At 37.7% G+C, this 19,215-nt stretch overlaps 1 protein-coding gene across 1 annotated transcript in view; it reads right to left on the reverse strand.

Annotated features, from left to right (window-relative positions):
• Positions 1 to 1,663: 1,663 nt before the first annotated feature.
• Positions 1,664 to 19,215, reverse strand: part of LOC128125793 (vomeronasal type-2 receptor 116-like) — a 29,048-nt gene continuing 11,496 nt past the window's right edge. Inside the window, exons 2-6 of the mRNA XM_052763509.1 lie at positions 9,698 to 9,989; positions 8,540 to 9,346; positions 7,637 to 7,852; positions 5,188 to 5,311; positions 1,664 to 2,592 (exon numbers count right to left, since the gene is read on the reverse strand). Coding sequence (XP_052619469.1) covers positions 1,664 to 2,592; positions 5,188 to 5,311; positions 7,637 to 7,852; positions 8,540 to 9,346; positions 9,698 to 9,989 — 2,368 coding nt within the window. The remainder of the gene's footprint in view (positions 2,593 to 5,187; positions 5,312 to 7,636; positions 7,853 to 8,539; positions 9,347 to 9,697; positions 9,990 to 19,215) is intronic.

A 19,215-nucleotide genomic window follows, 5' to 3' on the forward strand; every position in this document is an offset into this window, starting at 1 on the left:
TGGGAGACAAAGACCTACATGCCTGCCTGGGGTTCTCTGCCCTGGTCCTGATGGAGACACCACTGACCTACCTGGCACCATCACGGTCTATTAAGGTGAGCAAATATAGGGTGGAGTATGGAAGAGAGAGAAACAAAATGATTCATGTCATGTGGAGAAAGACAGATCCAAAGAGGTGAAGTCAGTGAGGAGTGGGTTGAGATGGATGGCATGCTTGCCACCTCTGGTGATCTCTGGGCCTGGGCTCCTTCCAAGGGCCATATCGGCACCCAGGGCCTTGACTTAGCTATAGTCTGTGTTGATGTCAGTGGCTTCTGTTATCACCAAAGGCAGAGAGGATAGGTCTGCACTGAGTTGGCCCTGCCCCTCACTGGCTACAGCACTAGGGAGAATTGACCCTGCTCCTCATCTGTCATATGGTGGCCTGAATGAAAGGGAGATGCCCTCCCCTGTCCTTCCCCCACCACCCCTGACAGGTAATGAGAGCTGACCCTGATATAAGGAGAACTGGTAAGCTGGCCAAGTACCTCACTGATGGCAGCACTCAGGGGAGTAGGCCTTGTACCTCCCCTTGGCAAAATGATAGAACTGACCCTAGTGGTATAGGTATGGCTGAGCTCCAAGGGAAGGTATTAGAGAAGAAGAACCAGCCCCACCCATTGCTGCTTTCTGCATATGGTGAACTTGTTGGGGATGTGCTGGAGAACTCAACCTGGTATTGAGGATGAGGGAGAGATGGTGGGCTGAACAACCCAGCAAACATCCAGGTCCAGAACAAGAGCTATGAGTTGACCCATCACAACATCCACCCCATCTATGATCTGCCAGAGCACTCAAAGGGGGAAGTTAGGCAGACCTAAAGTTGCAGGAAATCCATGGCACAGGACAATAACAGGATATACAAAAAGAGTCTCAGTGAAGGCGCAGAATCAATACTGTATCAGAAACCAGAGGCCCCAAACCAGACCAATGACTCATTTTAATTAAAATTTGCAATTAAGTCATACAAACTAAAGGGTATATTGTGTGATTCACTGTGTCACACTACAGCTTCCATTATGAGATTTTCTTTTCTCTCAAAATTTAATTTTGTTATATCTTGAGGGGTTTCAAGGTCAGAGGTTAGATATAAAGGAATGGGGAAAGAGTGGGATTGAGATGCATTCTATGAAATCCACAAGAAAAACCAATAAAAATTTAAATAAATAAAAAAAAGTGACTAATTCAAGCAAAGAGGAGAATAGGCATGGAGTTCACAAGAAAATCAAAATGACTTCATGAGAATTAATGATCTATTTTAAAGGATGATATAAATTTTAAACATGGAACAAGTGTGGTTCACACATTCTTAAGCTCAGAACAGTGGAGGAGGAAGTAGTTAGATCTCTATGAGCTCAAAATATCATGATCTTCATAGAAGTGTCTAGGCAAATACATATGCATAGTGAGGTCCTGTACACAGAAAAAAATACAACCTGGATTTCCTACTTAAAAAGTCAGTGGCTCCATTTCAAGAAGACACTCATAGAATTGGATGAAGAAATAATTGCCCATAGAATCAAACTGGTACTTTAATTCTATAATACACTATTAGAACGCTATTGTATATTATTTAATATTTCTACTTATTTTTTTTAACATAGGAAGTAGGTGTATTTTTAAACTAGTTTTTGAGAGTATTACTTCTTCTGGAATGGTTTGTTTCCCTTATATAATGAAGTGAGTTTTTATCTGGTCTTAACAAGATAATATAGCACTTTGGGGCAAAGATGAAGCCAAGAAGTGCTGCACTAGAAGCCAAGATAGAGAAGACTTCCATAGCCACCATGACATTTCCCTTGGTGCTGTGGTAGACAGGGAGGAAGGTGACCCAAACACAGAAGAACACCAGCATGCTGAAGGACAGGAATTTTGCTTCATTGAAAGTGTCAGGCAGATTTCTGGACAAGAAGGCCATGATGTAACTTCCAAGTGCCAAGAAGCAGAGATATCCCAGGACACAATGGAAAGCAATAGCTGAGCCCTTGTTGCATACAATGATGATGTGTCCATATTCTGCATGAGCATCTTGGTCAATGAAGGGTGGAGAGGTTGCTAGCCAGATTCCACAGAGAACAATTTGGATGAGAGAACAGAAGGGAATGATGAAGTTTGGGGCCCTTGATACTATTAACCATCTCACCACTCTCCCTGGAAAAGTGACTCTGAAGGCAATAATCACAGTAATAGCTTTGGCCAAGACAGTGGCAAGAGCCACAGTGAATGAACCTCCAAATATGGTCTGCTGCAGGATACAGGTAATAGTGTTGGGACGACCAATGAAGAGCAAGGGGCAGAGGAAACAGATAGTGAGTGTGATGAGCAAGGTGTAACTGAGGGACCGGTTATTTGCCTTCACAATGGGAGTGTCTTTGTGCTTTACAAAGACTCCAAGAACCACAGTTGTGAGTGCAGAGAAGCAAAGGGCTATGCTGGTGAAAATCATCCCCAAGAGGTCTTCATGAGCTAGAAAACTGACAACTTTCTGGAGACATTGGTTCTTCTCCTTGTTGGCAAAATGATCTTCTGGACACTTCACACACTGATCCACATCTGGAAAGAAAGCAGTGATTGTGAGTTTATGACGATGTGATCCCTCTTCTCTTAATTGTTTTCCTATTACCTGTTCATTAGACTGCTACTTAAGTCACCTTGCTATTTTCCTCTAGGCACAGAAATAGGTACTCTAGTGAAGTTTTTGTCATTATATTTGGTGGAAAGCATATATTGTCACAGTAGGAGAACTATTGAAATAGTTTTAGGTCTTCAAAAGACACATTTCTTATCCTCTGCTCTTGAAAAAATTGAAATCCATCTTGAACAAAAATAAATGCACATTGAGCTATGTGTCATATTTTTTATTTCAATGATTTTTTTTTTTAGTATTTCTTGAAAACCGAAGTCATTGCCAGATTTCAATTTTATGTCATTGGTAAACTTTATTAACATATTTTCAATTTTATTTTTTAGTAGAATGAAATTTGTTTTTTAAAAACTTTTCAATATTTTCATGTTTTGTTAAGCTGTCTTGACATGTTAATAAACTGCTTTTCAGAGTTTACTATCAGGGTTATCTCTCAGATTCTGTTATTTTGGTCATTCCCTCTTGGAGTTGTTTCTTTTCTGGTGGTTTTCTCCTTTGTATTGAATGTTTTAGGCAACATAACTACATCTCTTACTAAAGGCTCATGATATACTATATAAAAATTGTTTACATAGAAGTAACATATCTCCTTTATGAGAGAATTGGCTTATTGTGCAACATTCAATCAGCAATATTTTCAATTTTGCATTGCTTAACATATTTTTGATATGCACATTGTTGTAAAGTATAAATATGAAACAGAAAACCTGAAGAATTGTGTGTAGGTGAGTGGCACTCCTTATATAAATACACACACACAGTTGGGGATACAGTCCATTATATATCAAATGTGGTAATTTATAGAAGAGAGTGCAAAGATTTAAGACTCTGATGCAGTGGAACACTGAAAGGAAACAGTGGTATCAAGACACAGCCACACATTTGCAGATAAATATAGTTGTGAAAGCATGTACATAACCTTTGTAATCTTAGGTCACAAAAGAACACACCGTGAAGATGAGATTGTCATAAAGTTCCACAATTATCGGAGGAGACACTGGAATTTCATATCTGCTAAAGGAGGAAGAGTCCATATTCTTTAAGAATGTGACTTCTGGGCCGGGCGGTGGTGGCACACGCCTTTAATCCCAGCACATGGGAGGCAGAGGCGGGTGGATTTCTGTGAGTTCGAGGCCATCCTGGTCTCCAAAGTGAGTTCCAGGAAAGGCGCAAAGCTACACAGAGAAACCCTGTCTCGAAAAAACAAAACAAAACAAAACAAAACAAAAAGAATGTGACTTCTGATGGTAATATCACGCTCCACTGCAAGTTGCACACACAAGAGTGTTTGAGCAGCACAAGTTAGAATCGATATTTGTTTGTTGGTTTGTTTTGTGAGAGGATAAGTAGGGAGTTAGAAAGGTAGGGGTAGATCTGGAAGCATTTCTAGGGTAGAAATATGATCAAAATATGTAGTACAAAATTCTATAAGAAATAAAATTACCACTTAAAGAATTTCAGATTTGATATAAGTTATAGATCAACTGTGTTGACAGATGTGGACATACTGATGTTAACAATTTTTTTTTTTTTTTTACCACAGAAGGCATCAAAATGTGTTCATGATCTCCTATAAATGGAGATTCTGTAGCCCATTCCAGGCCTTGGATCATGGTATGTCTCTTCATTTCACACTATTCCGAGTGTTCTGAAGTTATTGTTTCACATACTGTTAAATGGAGCATGATAATAAGGTAGTAATCCTACTCATTAAGGAAATTTGAATTTTTTAGCTATATCGGATAGCACATATGTATATAAAATCAAACACAAATTTCCAATCTCTTGATTTGTATAAAAGATTGAGCTAGGAAGAATAATTATTAGATGCAATAAATCAAAGATTTATGTGAGTTCTAAATGTGATTAAAATATAGTTTGGAAAGCATCAAGTTTGATACTTTAAAATTATGTGTTAAATTGCATTGTGAAATAAAACACATTATTATATGCAGAAGAAATTTGTTTCTTCAGTAAACAACTTACACAGTGGATCACAATCCTAAACCATGTATAAATTTCAATGCCTAGCATTTGCTGTTTCAAGAGGACTATAATAAACTGTGACATTTTACTTGCTTAAAAATAAGAAAAAAATTGTCTCTGACTTCTTGCCAGATATTTCCCTTTTTTATGATTACAATTCTTTTTTAATTTTTTAAAAAATTTATTCTGTGTCTTGTATCTTGATCTCATCTTTCTCCATCCCTTTGCATTTGCCATTTGCCCTAGAACTCTCCAATAAAACAAAATGCAAGAGAAAAAAGTAAAAAAAAAATGAAAAAAAAGGGAAAACATTAAAATCTTTTCATGGAAGCTGCAGTGCAACCCAACAAGTTACACCATATACCCCTTTGTCCATACATCTCTACTTACTAGTGTTCAGTGCAAAGAGTCTGGTTTGAGGTCCCTGGTCTCCACTATATGATCAATGATTTTTACTTGCTTAGGTATTGTAGACTTCTGTAAGGAAGTAGGAAAGTTCTCTGTAAATACACATTTACCTGTCTCATTGGAAATCTCATGGTCTGGACAAGGAGTGCAATCATAACAGCAAACAGCCTTGCCCTCCAGCGCAGCTTTTCTGAATCCAGACCCACAGCTCTTACTACACTCAGAATGAGGAATCTGGGAAGAACAAAGGAAAGGTTTTGAAAGGCTTAAGATTTTATAGGAAACTGGGAAATACAAAAGTTTTAAATATTATACAACTAATTTACTTACAATTATGTCTATAAATGAATGTGGTTTTAAAAGAATGAGTGGAACGTGAATCTTTTTTTTTTTTTTTTTTTTGGGTTTTTTTGAGACAGGGTTTCTCTGTGTAGCTTTGCGCCTTTCCTGGAATTCGCTTTGGAGACCAGGCTGGCCTCGAACTCACAGAGATCCACCTGCCTCTGCCTCCCGAGTGCTGGGATTAAAGGCGTGCGCCACCACCGCCCGGCCTGGAACGTGAATCTTAAATGGTATTATTAATAAAAAAAAACCTGGAGCCAGGTATTGGGGTCAATGGTGAAAGATCAGAGAAACAGAACAAGTCACAGCCAACCTCACCTTGCCAGCTCCTCAGCTGACCTTGCTTCTTCAGACTGAAAGCCTCTGAATCCTCACCCGAATGGATCTCAGCTGAACTGTACAAAAGCCTCTAGTTACTGCTTCTCATACCTTATATACCTTTCTGCTTCCTGCCATTACTTCCTGGGATTAAAGGCATGTATACCTTTCTCTGCCCAGACATCACTTCGTTCCTAGTGATGGGATTAAAGGCATGTGTGCTTATCAAATACTTGGTAGCAAAGGCATGAAAGCTCAAGTACTGGGATTAAAGGTATGTACCACCACACCTGGCTCTGTTCCCAGTGTGGCCTTGAACTCACAGAGATCCAGACCGATCTCTGCCTCCAGAGTGATAGGATTAAAGGAGTGTGTGCTACCACTGTTTGGCCTCTATGTCTAATCTAGTGGCTGTTCTGTTCTCTGACCTCTAGATAAGTTTATTAGGGTACACAGTATATCAACCACAACTGAGCCCATCAAAAAGGCCCATGTGTTTACAGATTGAACAGGAGATATCACAGCGTTAGAGGTTATGGAAACTTAATGAGGTAGAGACAAGTATAAGGAAGTTGGGTCATTGGGTACATGATGTAGAAAAGGAAGAGATCCTTCTAAACTGAACTTCTCTCTGGACTTACTGATTATTAGGTTTAGCAGCTATTACTTTCACTGCAATTGTGTGTTTTAGTTATTAAATTGATGGACATTTGAAATATTCTGGAAACAAACCTTTGCACATTTCTGTGAGGGGTTTTATAGAGAAATTTGCCTATGGTGAAAGAGCCACTAAGGAAGTAAATATTACCACGTCATTGGCTGTTGTCCCAAATGAATAAAATGTAGAAAGATTGAGTAGCAGCATTCCATTCATTACTACCTAAATACTGGCTATTAATGTGATGCTGTCATTCATCTAATGCTTCTACAATCTTGCATTTTCAAAGATAATGAACTGTGCCTTCAAACTGTGATCCAAGCGAAGTGTTTCCTTATGTTATTTTAGTTACTTGCTCTTTTGCAGCAGCCAGACAAGTAAATGACACATACATGCAAACCATGATATTCTCTCTTTCCAGGGGCCTAAATGGAAAAGGATAACTGTTTGAAGATGAAACTTCTAAGCATAGAATCAAAATAAACCTGTTAGTGTCTAGAGGCAGTGAATGAAATGTGACAGAGACCCTATGTGGTGATTTGGAGGGAAAAATGTCCCTCAGAATCATAGGTATTTAAATATTTATTTTCTGATTGTTGTCATTGTTTGAGCAGTTATTGAAACTGTATTAGGTACAGATTTGCTGGAGGAATTGTGTCATTGGAGTGGACTTTAAAACATTAATAAACCGTACCTGAATTCTAGTTTTCTTTTCCTACTACCAGTGTATGGATGGAGACATTTACTCTTAGGTACTTACTCCTCTTTCCTTGGTGCTACTTGTCATGCCTCATGTATATAATGCACTCTCATACCACCAGAACCATAACTGAAATTAAACTCTACCAAGTCATGTTTGGTCATGGTATTTGATCACAGCAACAAACTGCCACTATTATACTTTTCCAGAATGTAAATCACTAAACACATGCTTTCTCTAAGACATTGGACCGGGTGACATTTTAGGCCTTGAGATTCCCTCTTAACAGATGTCCCACATTTTTGTCCTGTTGACATAAACTAACTCATACACAAACATTAACAAAAATAATTAAAGTGAAACACTTCCAGTCATCAGAATTAAGGCATGAGAAAACAAACCTATTGGTAGTAGTTTTTTGTTATTTCTTACAGGTAATTTCATAGTGATAGGCTTTGAGTGAGAAATAAAAAATTATGACAATGAGAAATATATTTGTTTTCACAGTAAATTGAAAGCATTGAACTAGTAGACAGCCCACCTCTGAAAATGTTTCTGGCCATTTTATCATTTGCTCATGTAAAGACAACTGTTGATGTTGGGGAGTAGTTGGGGAAAAGGTTCCTACTTTCACCTTTAGTCCAAGACCCTTTGGAAAATTCCAAAAGTTGAGAATGTCATACTCGGCATCATAATTCTGATTCCAGTCTAAACTCATGTTGTGTTCCACATTAATCTTCCTCAGGAAGTGGTGAAGCTGAAAGGGATGAACTGTGTTAAAGTGCATGCTAGACATAGATAAAAACTTTCATAGTGTTTCTTTCATTATTTTTAACCTCTGATGTAAAACATAACATTAATATTTTTATCAGTGAGTCAACGATAGCCTCGGTGAGTGGGATTTCATTCTGCCTTTGAATGGGCAGTCACCTTCAAGAAATACTTTGACCAAACTCAAGTAAGGAATCAGTGACTGTTGAATAAGACAAACTTCAACTTGAAAAACTAGCCAAACACGTTTACTTTTGGAGTATATTCAGAATTTCAGTATGTAAAGTGAGAGTGCTGATGACTAAAGGGTGTTTAAAAGCTTCATTTATGTGTTAATATAATGTTATAATGAGCTGTGTTATTATTTATCTTAAGGATCCACTTCCGTGATTACATTTTGAAGAAACATGTAGAAGAATTCTGAATTTTGTGAGAAGATTGTAAGATTATTTGTGATATAAACTAGACACTGACTAATCAAAATTCTTCCTTGCCAATTGCACCCCATTCCTCAGCAATGGATCTGTATTAATCTCTGAGAATATGAAAATCTATATATTCTCCTGTGCTTTTTAACATGATATATTGAAAGCTACAATAGCTAAATTGGTACCTTAGTGAATGCTCAAACTGTAACATAGCTGATGTTCCAGCATAATGGAATGTATATTACCTGCCATGGGAAAAACTCAATTGTGTTCCCATTTTCATTTGGCTGTAATTGTACTTGCTGAAGACTTATCTCATGGAGACTGTGGGCCACAACATACACGGCATTGTATATATTGTAACTCTCTTCACTCATGGCCATGTTAAAAATGTGCCTAGGCAAGAATTCCAATGAAGCGTTGGGTTGGCAGTTCTCTACAAGTTGACAATCAAGCTCAGAAAATGGGCATTTGAAGAACAAAAACCACAATTTAGGAAGGTAGTTGTCTTCTGGGTATTTATATGGATTAACTGTTTTAATAAAATTGGTAAACTCAACCATCTCCTCATGGTGGTGTTCAAAAATGAGACTCCCATGGAAAGAGTCTATCATGAAATAATCAGCGTGGTTGGTAACATCCCATTGAGAGTTTAAAACCCAGACTTTCTGTGTCAAAAACTGTTGCCCTAGATTTCTCATTAAACCTTGTAGAGAATCAGTGTCACCATAAATAATGATGACATTGGCAAATGATTCCTGAATCACTCCCAGATTTTTCCAAAATTTGTTGGAAAATAAAGTCCAGGTGCCGGGGATCATTTCTACAAAAGCTGTGCATATTCTACTACTCTCCATCTTTTCTCTTAAATCTGATAGCATCTGTGTCCCTCTGTGGTCATCTGGGAGTAGTAGACCAACCCAGGTCCAGTGGAAATGCAGCATCAAAGAAACAATGGCAAGTGACAGAAATGTGTCTTTGGGGGCCATCTGGTAGACAGAAGAAAACTGACCTTGGTTGCTCAACATAGGATCAAAAGGCCCAAAAGTAAGCTGAAGAGAAAATAGAATAGGAAACAAGGGAAAGAACATTGGCATCATACATAATCTCAATCAAAAGCAACTAGTGGTCAGTTTGAAGTTATACTCATTCTTATTTTAAAGACAAATCTCTGTGACTGAGTTTTCCAGAAAATTACTGCTACATCTTCCAGTTTTAATAACACATCTTGTCTGGTCCATTGTGTTCTTCCTTTCTGTTCTAAGCATTATAAATGTGGGTCTATCATCAGTGTCTGAACCTGTGCATTTTTAGATGCATAATCTATATGTCCTTTTTTCTTCAAAGACACGTGAAATGTCAGCAACAGAGATCTAGCTTTCTTTTTCCACACCATAACTTACCTGTGGGAATTTGTAGAGTTGCAGGAGTGTCCCTATGTGGGCAGATATTTTCCATGATCTTCCTGTTATCACAGCAGCTGCCTTGTTCTCCTTTCCACAATTGTAATTAGAGAAGGGATTGCTCATTCCTGTGAGCCAAATTGCAGCATTCATAAGAACCTGTAGTTCGTTGTATGGGAGATTATAGAAATCAAACCCCAGGGATATGTTTGATAGAAGGTATGGGTTCCTGTTGATTTCCTCAACAGCAAAAACTAGAGCCAGAAGAAATTCATAGTTCCTAAAATTATACCTGCATAGATAACATGAAAATATACACACATCTATAGATTTAGCTCAATATATTTTCTAGTTCAAATGTTAGTGTTTCCCTAAGATCCATACTTAATATATTTGTTCAAGTGACTGGAATTCTTTTGAGCATAATATATTTTAAATACGAAATAAGATCTTGTAATTATGCCTCAATTTTGACAGTTGCAAGAGAGCTCTGTTTATATTTCTTCTATGTTAGATATATTACCAATCCTCTGTGGACATGAACAAAGATACTCACAAAATAACACATCTCCTGGTTCATTGACCTTGGTCTTTTAGGTTCTCTAATTATAAGCTCATAAGCTTTGATTAAGGCAACAAATTTCCTAAGAAAATATCCTGATCCATAGGTATGATGTTAATGCAAACCCTCTAGAGAAACAGTTATTTCTTTGAAAACATCATTTTTGTTTGATTTTATAATATTTATGTGTCATTCATATGCATATGTGTCTCTTTGTCTGTGAAAGTACAAGAATTTTAAATGTTGTGTGTGCAAGACAAAGCACAATGTCAAGGATCGGTCACAGCTTTCCAAGTTCTTTAATAGGCTCTCTTTAGAGTTCCCCCTCTGTATGCATGATTGTCTCCCTTAAATACTTCCAGGGCTTCTTGTGTGTTTTTCCCCATTACAACACATGCTTACTGGATTACAGATGTACACTCATGTAGTTTCTCAGAATCTGAACTCAGGTAGTTGCACTTGCATCTGAAGCCTTTTGCTTTCTGAGACATCCTTTATCTTAATATCAAAGTTTGCAATTCAGAAAAAATTGCTTTAAGAAACTAAACAAACCAGTGAGAGGCATTGGAAACCTCTGTTTTAGTTGTTGGTTAGGGGAGCTCAAGAGACACCACCCATAAAATAGAGGCTACTACCACTGTCCTTAGTGGCATCCAGAAAAAGAAGATAAGGCCCAGTTGCTAAAGACACCACACACTTCAGAATCAGAATGTGGATGAATCAATCTCTATTTGACATTGAACCTCCTCACAGAGGAGTAGCTCTCATAGTTACAGAAAGAGACCTGCAATCTTTCTATGGAGAAAAGCAAGCAGGAGTCTTATCCAGTTGTAAGGCAAATGAATCACTACAAAAGAAACATGATGAGATATTCTGATAGGTGGAATTATGTCACTTATGACCTGGGATAACCTACAGATGCCTAATTGGTTAAAACCTGTTGGATAGGAAGAAATCCATCCATGCTTGATACTATGTATTTAGCCAGCTACCTGTGACTAGTGAGGCTATTAAGGCTAAAGGAGAATCCACTTCTGCCACTTTTCTAAACCAGTATAACCTGTAACTGCATTTCAAGTACTTATAATTAAATCCACATGTGAGTATTATTCTCACCTTGTATTAAAGAAGCTACTCTATGCAGCCTACATAGATCATTACAGGATGACACAATTGGGTACAAATGCAGAGATTAACTAACCATGGGGTGTCTGCTTCATATTAATGCATTTACTACATAACCTCTACACCTAAGGTTCAAAGAACATTTTGGAATGGGAACAGAACATTGTTAAGAGCCAGAGGCCTAGGACATCTGCTTTAATATAGTCTGTTTAAAAATAAAAGAGGACATGAAGTGGGGTGTGTGGTGAGGGGGGAAAATTTTGAATAGTTGGAGAGATTTGGAGATTAGTATGATTGCGATATGTTATTTGAAACTCACTAACAACTCACTAAAATATTATTTACAATGTTGTATTTTACAAATTATTCCTTGATTTGATAACAAAATATATTGTACTAAGAGATATTTGCAGTTTCATAGAGAAACAATATTATTTTCTTTATGCTGGACACAGGCACCAAGAAGGAGATTAATTCTCCTTTAAACACATGTAAAAAGGATAGAGATTGGGCACGTTTGGGTGTATAGCTACCCAGGAGAGTCTTGGCCTTGTAATCATAACATTTATTTTCTCCTTTGACAGTTTGCTTAACTGATCATATATAATATACTCAGTAGGCTGATAATGGTAGCAGAATTTATAGACACATCAGTAGGAAAGGTTAGAAATCTCAAAATGTTTATACGGTTTTTGAAATGTTTCCCAGCATCATATAATTTCCAATGCAAATCAGAAGAGATATCATTGTTTAGTTATTTGATTTCAAAAAATGCAAAAATAACATTGCATAATTTTATATTTTGTTATTCACGTCAGAAAAAAATCAATCCACAGAAGTTTGAGTTGTTACTGGATGTAAGTACAGTAATGGGTTGTACATATACGTTCCTGTAACTTACAGTTTGAGATGAATGGTTAAAAAAAATCCCCACAGTGCTGACAATGACAGTGTCAGCATTCATCTCAGGGAGACCTGCCAAACATGCTTATATCAGGGAGGCTGCAATATTTCTGATGGGTTGCTTGTGTTTGTGATTTTGGGTGTAATGGAAAATATCTCAGAAAATTGCTTCTTCTCTGTGAAATACTCTTAGAAAACTAGGAGCTAGAAGACAAGACTTGAGAGGAGGAGTGGATGAGGAGTGGGGTAGATGGGAGTTGGGGGAGAAGGAAGGGGAGGAAAGGAGGAAGGGGAAACTGTGGTCGGTATGTAAAATGAATGAAAAATGTTAATAAAATAAAATAAAATTTAAAAAAGACAAGATCCAAGTGCCAATTAAAAAGACAAGCTGGAGATGAACAAAGTTCAGTGGCTACAACAGGGCAGACAACAAAAATGTGGGTCTCAAGGAAATGAATTCAGGACAAATAGTCTTCCATAAAAAATTCAGAGAACATTCAAGAATTACTTTCACCATTTGCAGAGAAAAGCAGGAAATCCCACAGGGTAGCAATTCACTGAAAGAGAAACTCCAATAGGCCACAGGCAATTATGGAGGGAAATGCTCAGAATCAAGGTACAATTATGGGTTAGAACATTTTTCACTACTAATATACAGAAGGGAAGATGTGAACAAGGAAACCAGGATGGCTTTATTTATATGAGAAATGTTCTAGAAAATTGGAAAAGCACCTTTTATAGTTTTTCCATTCTTAAAATGAATACATATTTGAATAGTACATATTTGTTTAAGTGTGTATGTCCTTATGTTTATTTGTGATTCTTAAAAGAAAAAAAGCTTTAATAATTATCAGAAAACATAGGCTGATAAATTTTAGTCAAAGTGAGTCTTCATGTGATTTTGAACATTAAATATAAATTTCAAAATGCTTAAAACAAGCATCATAATGTAACATTTTAGAATTATCTCCAAGGAAATGTTTTGACTTTTAGTACTTAGTAAAATTCATACATACATATGTCTATAGTAAAATATTAAAATACAAAATTTCAAGTAATATTTTATTATACTTAGGATACATCAATTTCATCAAGCTATGATGAAAGATAAATATTATGGTAAATGAAGAACTAAGTGAGAAGGAAGGAAGAAGACTTTTTGGTTGCATTATGTATTTATGTGGTCTATCCTGTATGAAAACAATGCATTTAGTAAATAAGTTCTATAAGACAAGGCTGATAATCTTGTGTAAAAAAAATACTGTTTTTTGGGTTGGGGATTTAGCTCAGTGGTAGAGCGCTTGCCTAGCAAGCACAGGGTCCTGGGTTCGGTCCTCAGCTCTGAAAAACAAAACAAAACAAAACAAAAATATTGTTTTCCTATCATGAATTTGGTTTGGAATTAAAACATAATGCTACAGTTACAGCTGTGACTCCTTAAAATGTGATAATTACATAACAATGTATTTATATATGTAAAAGTGAGGAAACACAATGGTGGAGAGACAGAACATAAGGCCTCTTTGCAAACGTGTGTGCATGGTCAAGTAGGCTGTGCATAGAGCTTCTCCGCACTCTCTCTGTTCCCTCAGACCAAACCTACAAGATCTTCTCTACTGCTGCAACACAACACCATCTGCAGCCTTCCCTCACCCCTGTCCACTCCTCTGGGGATTCCACTACCATTGTCCCCTCACCTTCTTCCTCCACATCATAGGTATTTCACAACCACTGCCCAACTGCTGGTCATGCCTTCCAGAAAACCAGGTAAATTGCCTGTGGAAATTTTTCTCTTTTTCTCTTCCTCTAGACTGAATCCTCAGTTTTATCCCACCACCCCTGAAGCCCCTGTTCCCCCCTACTCATGCCTGCTGTGGATCTCAGAGACCATCCCCACTCTGACTACTCATTCCTAGCCTCCAACACCAGGAAGTACTCCTAACAAACTCACAGGTGAGCAGGCAAGTAAAACAGTTGGGTGTGTGATGTCTGTTTTACTTGCCTGCTCACCTGTGAGTGGGGATGGTCTCTGAGATCCACAGCAGGCATGAGTAGGGGCACACCCTCTTAAGCTCCAAAGAAGAAACAGAAAGCAGTAAAGAAAACACCAACTCAAATAAGACAAACATAGAAATCAACACCTGTAACTATAATCACTCCAACCCCAGATACATAGATACCAGCATAAGAATACAATCAATAATAGCCAGAGAAGTATGTTTCCACCAGAACCCAGTTATTATGACTCAGCAGGCCCTAAATATGTCACCATAGTTGAAGTACAAGAAAAAGACCTTAAAATCAACTATATGAAGATGATAGAGGTCTTTAAAGAGGAAATGAATAAATCTCTTTTTTGGGGGGTGGGTTTTGAGACAGGGTTTTTCTGTGTTATTTTGGTGCCTGTCCTGGATCTCACTCTGTAGACCAGGTTGGCCTTGAACTCACAGAGATCCGCCTGGCTCTGCCTCCCAAGTGCAGGGATTAAAGGTGTGTTCACCACCACCAGGCTGAGTAAATCTCTTTAAAAATTCAAGAAAAACACAAACAAACAATTGGAAGAATCCATAAATTTTTTTTAAAGAAAGCCAAGAAAAAGCAAACAGTTGATGGAAGCAAAAAATTGTTCCAGATCTGAAAATGGAAATAGAAGCAATAAAGAAAACCCACACTGAGGGAATGCTGCATATGAAAAATTTTGGAATGAAAATGAGCTTCACCAACAAAATGTAAGAGATAAAAGAGGGAACCTTAGGCATTGAAGATACAATACAAGAAATAGATACATTACTATCTACATAAATAGATACAAAAGAAAAACGTTACATCTGACAATTTCCTGACAAAAACATCTAGGAAATTTGGGACACTATAAAAAGGCCAAACCTAAGTAATATAAGAGTGGGGAAGGAGAAGAATCTTAGCTGAAAGGCAGAGAAAATCTATTTTTGCTAACCTAAGGAAAGTGAAGCCTACACAGGTAAGGGAGCTTAGAGAACACCAATTAGATTGGATCAGAAAAGAAAGTCCCCTTTGACATAATAATCAAAATACTAAATATACAGCACAAAGAAAGATTATTAAAATTTTGCAGGGAAAAAGATGAAGCAACACAAGGGACACCTATTAGAATTACAGCTGACGGACTCTTCTCCCACCCAGAGTGTCCTGCCTCTAGGACCCAGGCCCTGGGACACAGCCCGTCCCCAGGAATCCCCATCCAACTCTGTCTCAGTTACTGGCCAGCAGGAAAAACTCCTGCGGGAAGCCTCCCCCAAAAGCCCCCGTTAGGACCCTGCAATCTACAAGTTCCATGCCGTGCCCCAATACCCATCCAACTGTGACCCAGTAACTTCCTGAGACAAGGAAACAAAACTGCCAGCTCTCATTGGACCAAGAGCTCTCATTGGACCAAGAGTAATTTCCAGAGACAGGAATCCAGCAGCCCTCATTGGACCAAGAGTGCCTTTCTGAGACACAGAATCTTCCACCTCTCATTGGACCAAGAGAAGCTTCCTGAGACACAGAATCTGTCAGCTCTGACTTGACCAAGAGCCATGATAAGACCAAGAGCAGCACCGTGAGTCACAGAATCAGCTAGCTTAGATTGGACCAAGAGCAGCTTCCTGAGATACAGATTCTGCCAGCTCCAATTAGACCAAGAGCTAAGATTGGAACCAGAGGGGCCCCCTGAGACACACACATCAGAAGCACAGAGTGGACCCATAACAACTCGCTCACACACAGGCAACTCTTGAACCTATTAGATGAGGGGATGGGCAGATGTCAATGCAAAAAATACATACAACAACATAAAGAGTAACATGGCATTACCAGAACCTGGCCCTCACCCAACAGCAAGACTTAAACATCATAATGTAGAAGCAGAAGAAAGCAACCTTAAAAATAGCTTCATGAAGGTGCTAGAGGCCTTTCAAGAAATAATGAAATATTCCCTTAAAGAAATTGAGAAAAAGACAAACAAAAAATTAGAAGAAATCAATAAAGAAATTGAGGAAAAGATAAATAAAAAATTGGAAGAAATCAATAAATCCCTTAAAGAAAGCCAAGAAAACCATGAAAAAGCAATTAAACATGTGAGGGAAACAGTTCAAGACCTGAAAAGGGAAATAGAAACAGTGAAGAAGACACAAACAGAGGGAATGCTGGAAATAGAAAATCTGAGTCAATGAACAGGAAACACAGATGCAAGCATAACCAAGAGAATACAAGAGATGGAAGAGAAAAATCTCTGGTTTAGAGGATACAATAGAGAAAATAGATTCATCAGTCAAAGAAGATACCAAAGACAAAAAAGTCATAACACAAAATGTCCAGGAAATCTGGGACACCATGAAAAGGCCAAGCCTAAGAATAATAGGGATAGAAGGAGAAGAATACCAACTCAAAGGCACAGGAAATATATTCAACAAGATCATAGAAGAAAACTTTCCCAATATAAAGAAGGAAATACCTATGAAGATACAAGAAGCCTGTAGAATACCAAACAGACTAGACCGCTCCCCCAAAGATTCCTTGCCATATAATAATTGAACAACTAAACATACAGAATAATGAAAGAATATTAAGAACAGTAAAGGAAAAAGGCCAAGAGACTTATAAAGGCAGACCCATCAAAATAACACCTGACTTCTCAATGGAGACTTTGAAAGCCAGAAGGACCTGGACAGATGTGATGCAGACACTAAGAGACCATGGATGCCAGCCTAGACTAATATACTCAGCAAAACTTTCAATCACCATAGACGGAGTGAACAAGACATTCCAAAACAAAGCCAGATTTAAACAATACCTATCCATAAATCCAGCCCTAAAGAGAGCACTAAAAGGGAAATTCCAACATAAGGAAGTCAGATACACCCACAAAAACACAGGCAACAGATAACCCCACAGGAGTAAATTCCAAAGAAGAGAAATACACACACACTACCATCAAAAGATAACAGGAATGAACAATCACTGATCATTAATATCCCTTAATATCAATGGAATTAATTTGCCTATAAAAAGACACAGGCTAACAGAATGGATATGAAAGCAGGACCCATCTTGCTACTGCATACTAGAAACAAACCTCAACTTCAAAGACAGACACTACCTCAGAGTAAAAGCCTGGGAAAAGTCTTTCCAATCAAATGGATTTAAGAGGCAAGCTGGTGTAGCTATCTTAATATCTAACAAAATAGACTTCAAACTAAAATCAATCAAAAGAGATTGAGAAGGATGTTACATACTCATCACAGGAAAGATCCACCAAGATAAAGTTTCAATTCTGAACATTTATGTCTCAAATACAAAAGCACCCATATTTGTAAAAGAAACATTACTAAAGCTTAAATCACACATCAAACACCACACAATAATAGTGGGAGACTTTAACACTCCACTGTCACCATTGGACAGATCTGCCAGATTGAAACTTAATAAAGAAATAAGGAACTTAATTGATGTTATGACTCAAATGGACTTAATGGATATCTACAGAACATTCCACCCTAACACAAAAGAATATAAGCTGGGCAGTGGTGGCGCATGCCTTTAATCCCAGCACTCGGGAGGCAGAGCCAGGCGGATCTCTGTGAGTTTGAGGCCAGCCTGGGCTACCAAGTGAGTCCCAGGAAAGGCGCAAAGCTACACAGAGAAACCCTGTCTCGAAAAACCAAAAAAAAAAAAAAGAATATACCTTCTTATCAGCACCCCGTGGAACCTTTTTAAAATGACCACATACTTGGTCACAAAGCAAGTCTCAACAGGTATGAAAATATTGGAATAATCTCCTGTATTCTATCAGACCACCATGGTTTAAAGTTAGATTTCAACAACCACAAAAATTACAGAAAGCCTACCATCTCATGGAAACTGAATAATGCTCAACTGCATCACTAGTGGGTCAAGGAATAAATAAAAAAAAGAAATTAAAGACTTCCTAGAGATCAATGAAAATGAATGTACTACATACCCAAACTTATGGGACACTATGAAAGCAGTGCTGAGAGAAAAATTCATAGCACTAAATGCCCACATAAAGAAGTTGGAGAAATCTCACACTAGTGACTTAACAGCACACCTGAAAGCCCTAGAAAAAGAAGAATCAAAGTCACCCAGGAAGAATAGATGCCAGGAAATAATCAAATTGAGGATTGAAATCAATAAAATAGAAACAAAGAAAACAATACAAAGAATCAATGAAACAAAGAGTTGGTACTTAGACAAAATCAACAAGATAGACAAGCCCTTATCTAGACTAACCAAAAGGTAGAGATAGAGCATCCAAATTAGCAAAATCAGAAATGAAAAGGGAGAAATAACAACAATGAGGAAATCCAGAGAATTATCATGTTGTACTTCAAAAACCTGTACTCCACAGAATAGGAAAACTGAAAAGAAATGGACAATTTTTTTGGATAGATACCATATACCAAAGTTAAATCAAGACCAGATAAACTATTTGAATAGACCAATAACCCCTAAGAAAATAGAAACAGTCATTAAGTCTCCCAACTAAAAAAAGCCCAGGACCAGATGGTTTCAGGGCAGAATTCTACCAGATTTTCAAAGAAGAGCTAATACCAATACTCTTCAAATCATTCCATACAACAGAAACAGAGGGGAAATTACCAAACTCCTTTTACAAGGCTACAGTTACTCTGATCTCCAAGCCACACAAAGATGCAACAGAGAAAGAGAATTACAGACCAATCTCCTTCATGAACATTGATGCAAAAATACTCAATAAAATATTGGCCAACAGACTCCAAGCACACATCAAAACAATTATCTACCATGATCAAGAAGACTGCAAATAGATCCATATCTGTCACCGTGCACAAAACCTAAGTCCAAGTGGATCAATGACCTCAACATAAATCTGAACCTGATAGAAGAGAAAGTAGGAAGTAGTCTTGAA

The sequence above is a fragment of the Peromyscus californicus genome, unplaced genomic scaffold (assembly GCF_007827085.1).
Source record: "Peromyscus californicus insignis strain IS unplaced genomic scaffold, ASM782708v3 Scaffold_4__1_contigs__length_199733344, whole genome shotgun sequence".
NCBI lineage: Eukaryota > Metazoa > Chordata > Mammalia > Rodentia > Cricetidae > Peromyscus > Peromyscus californicus.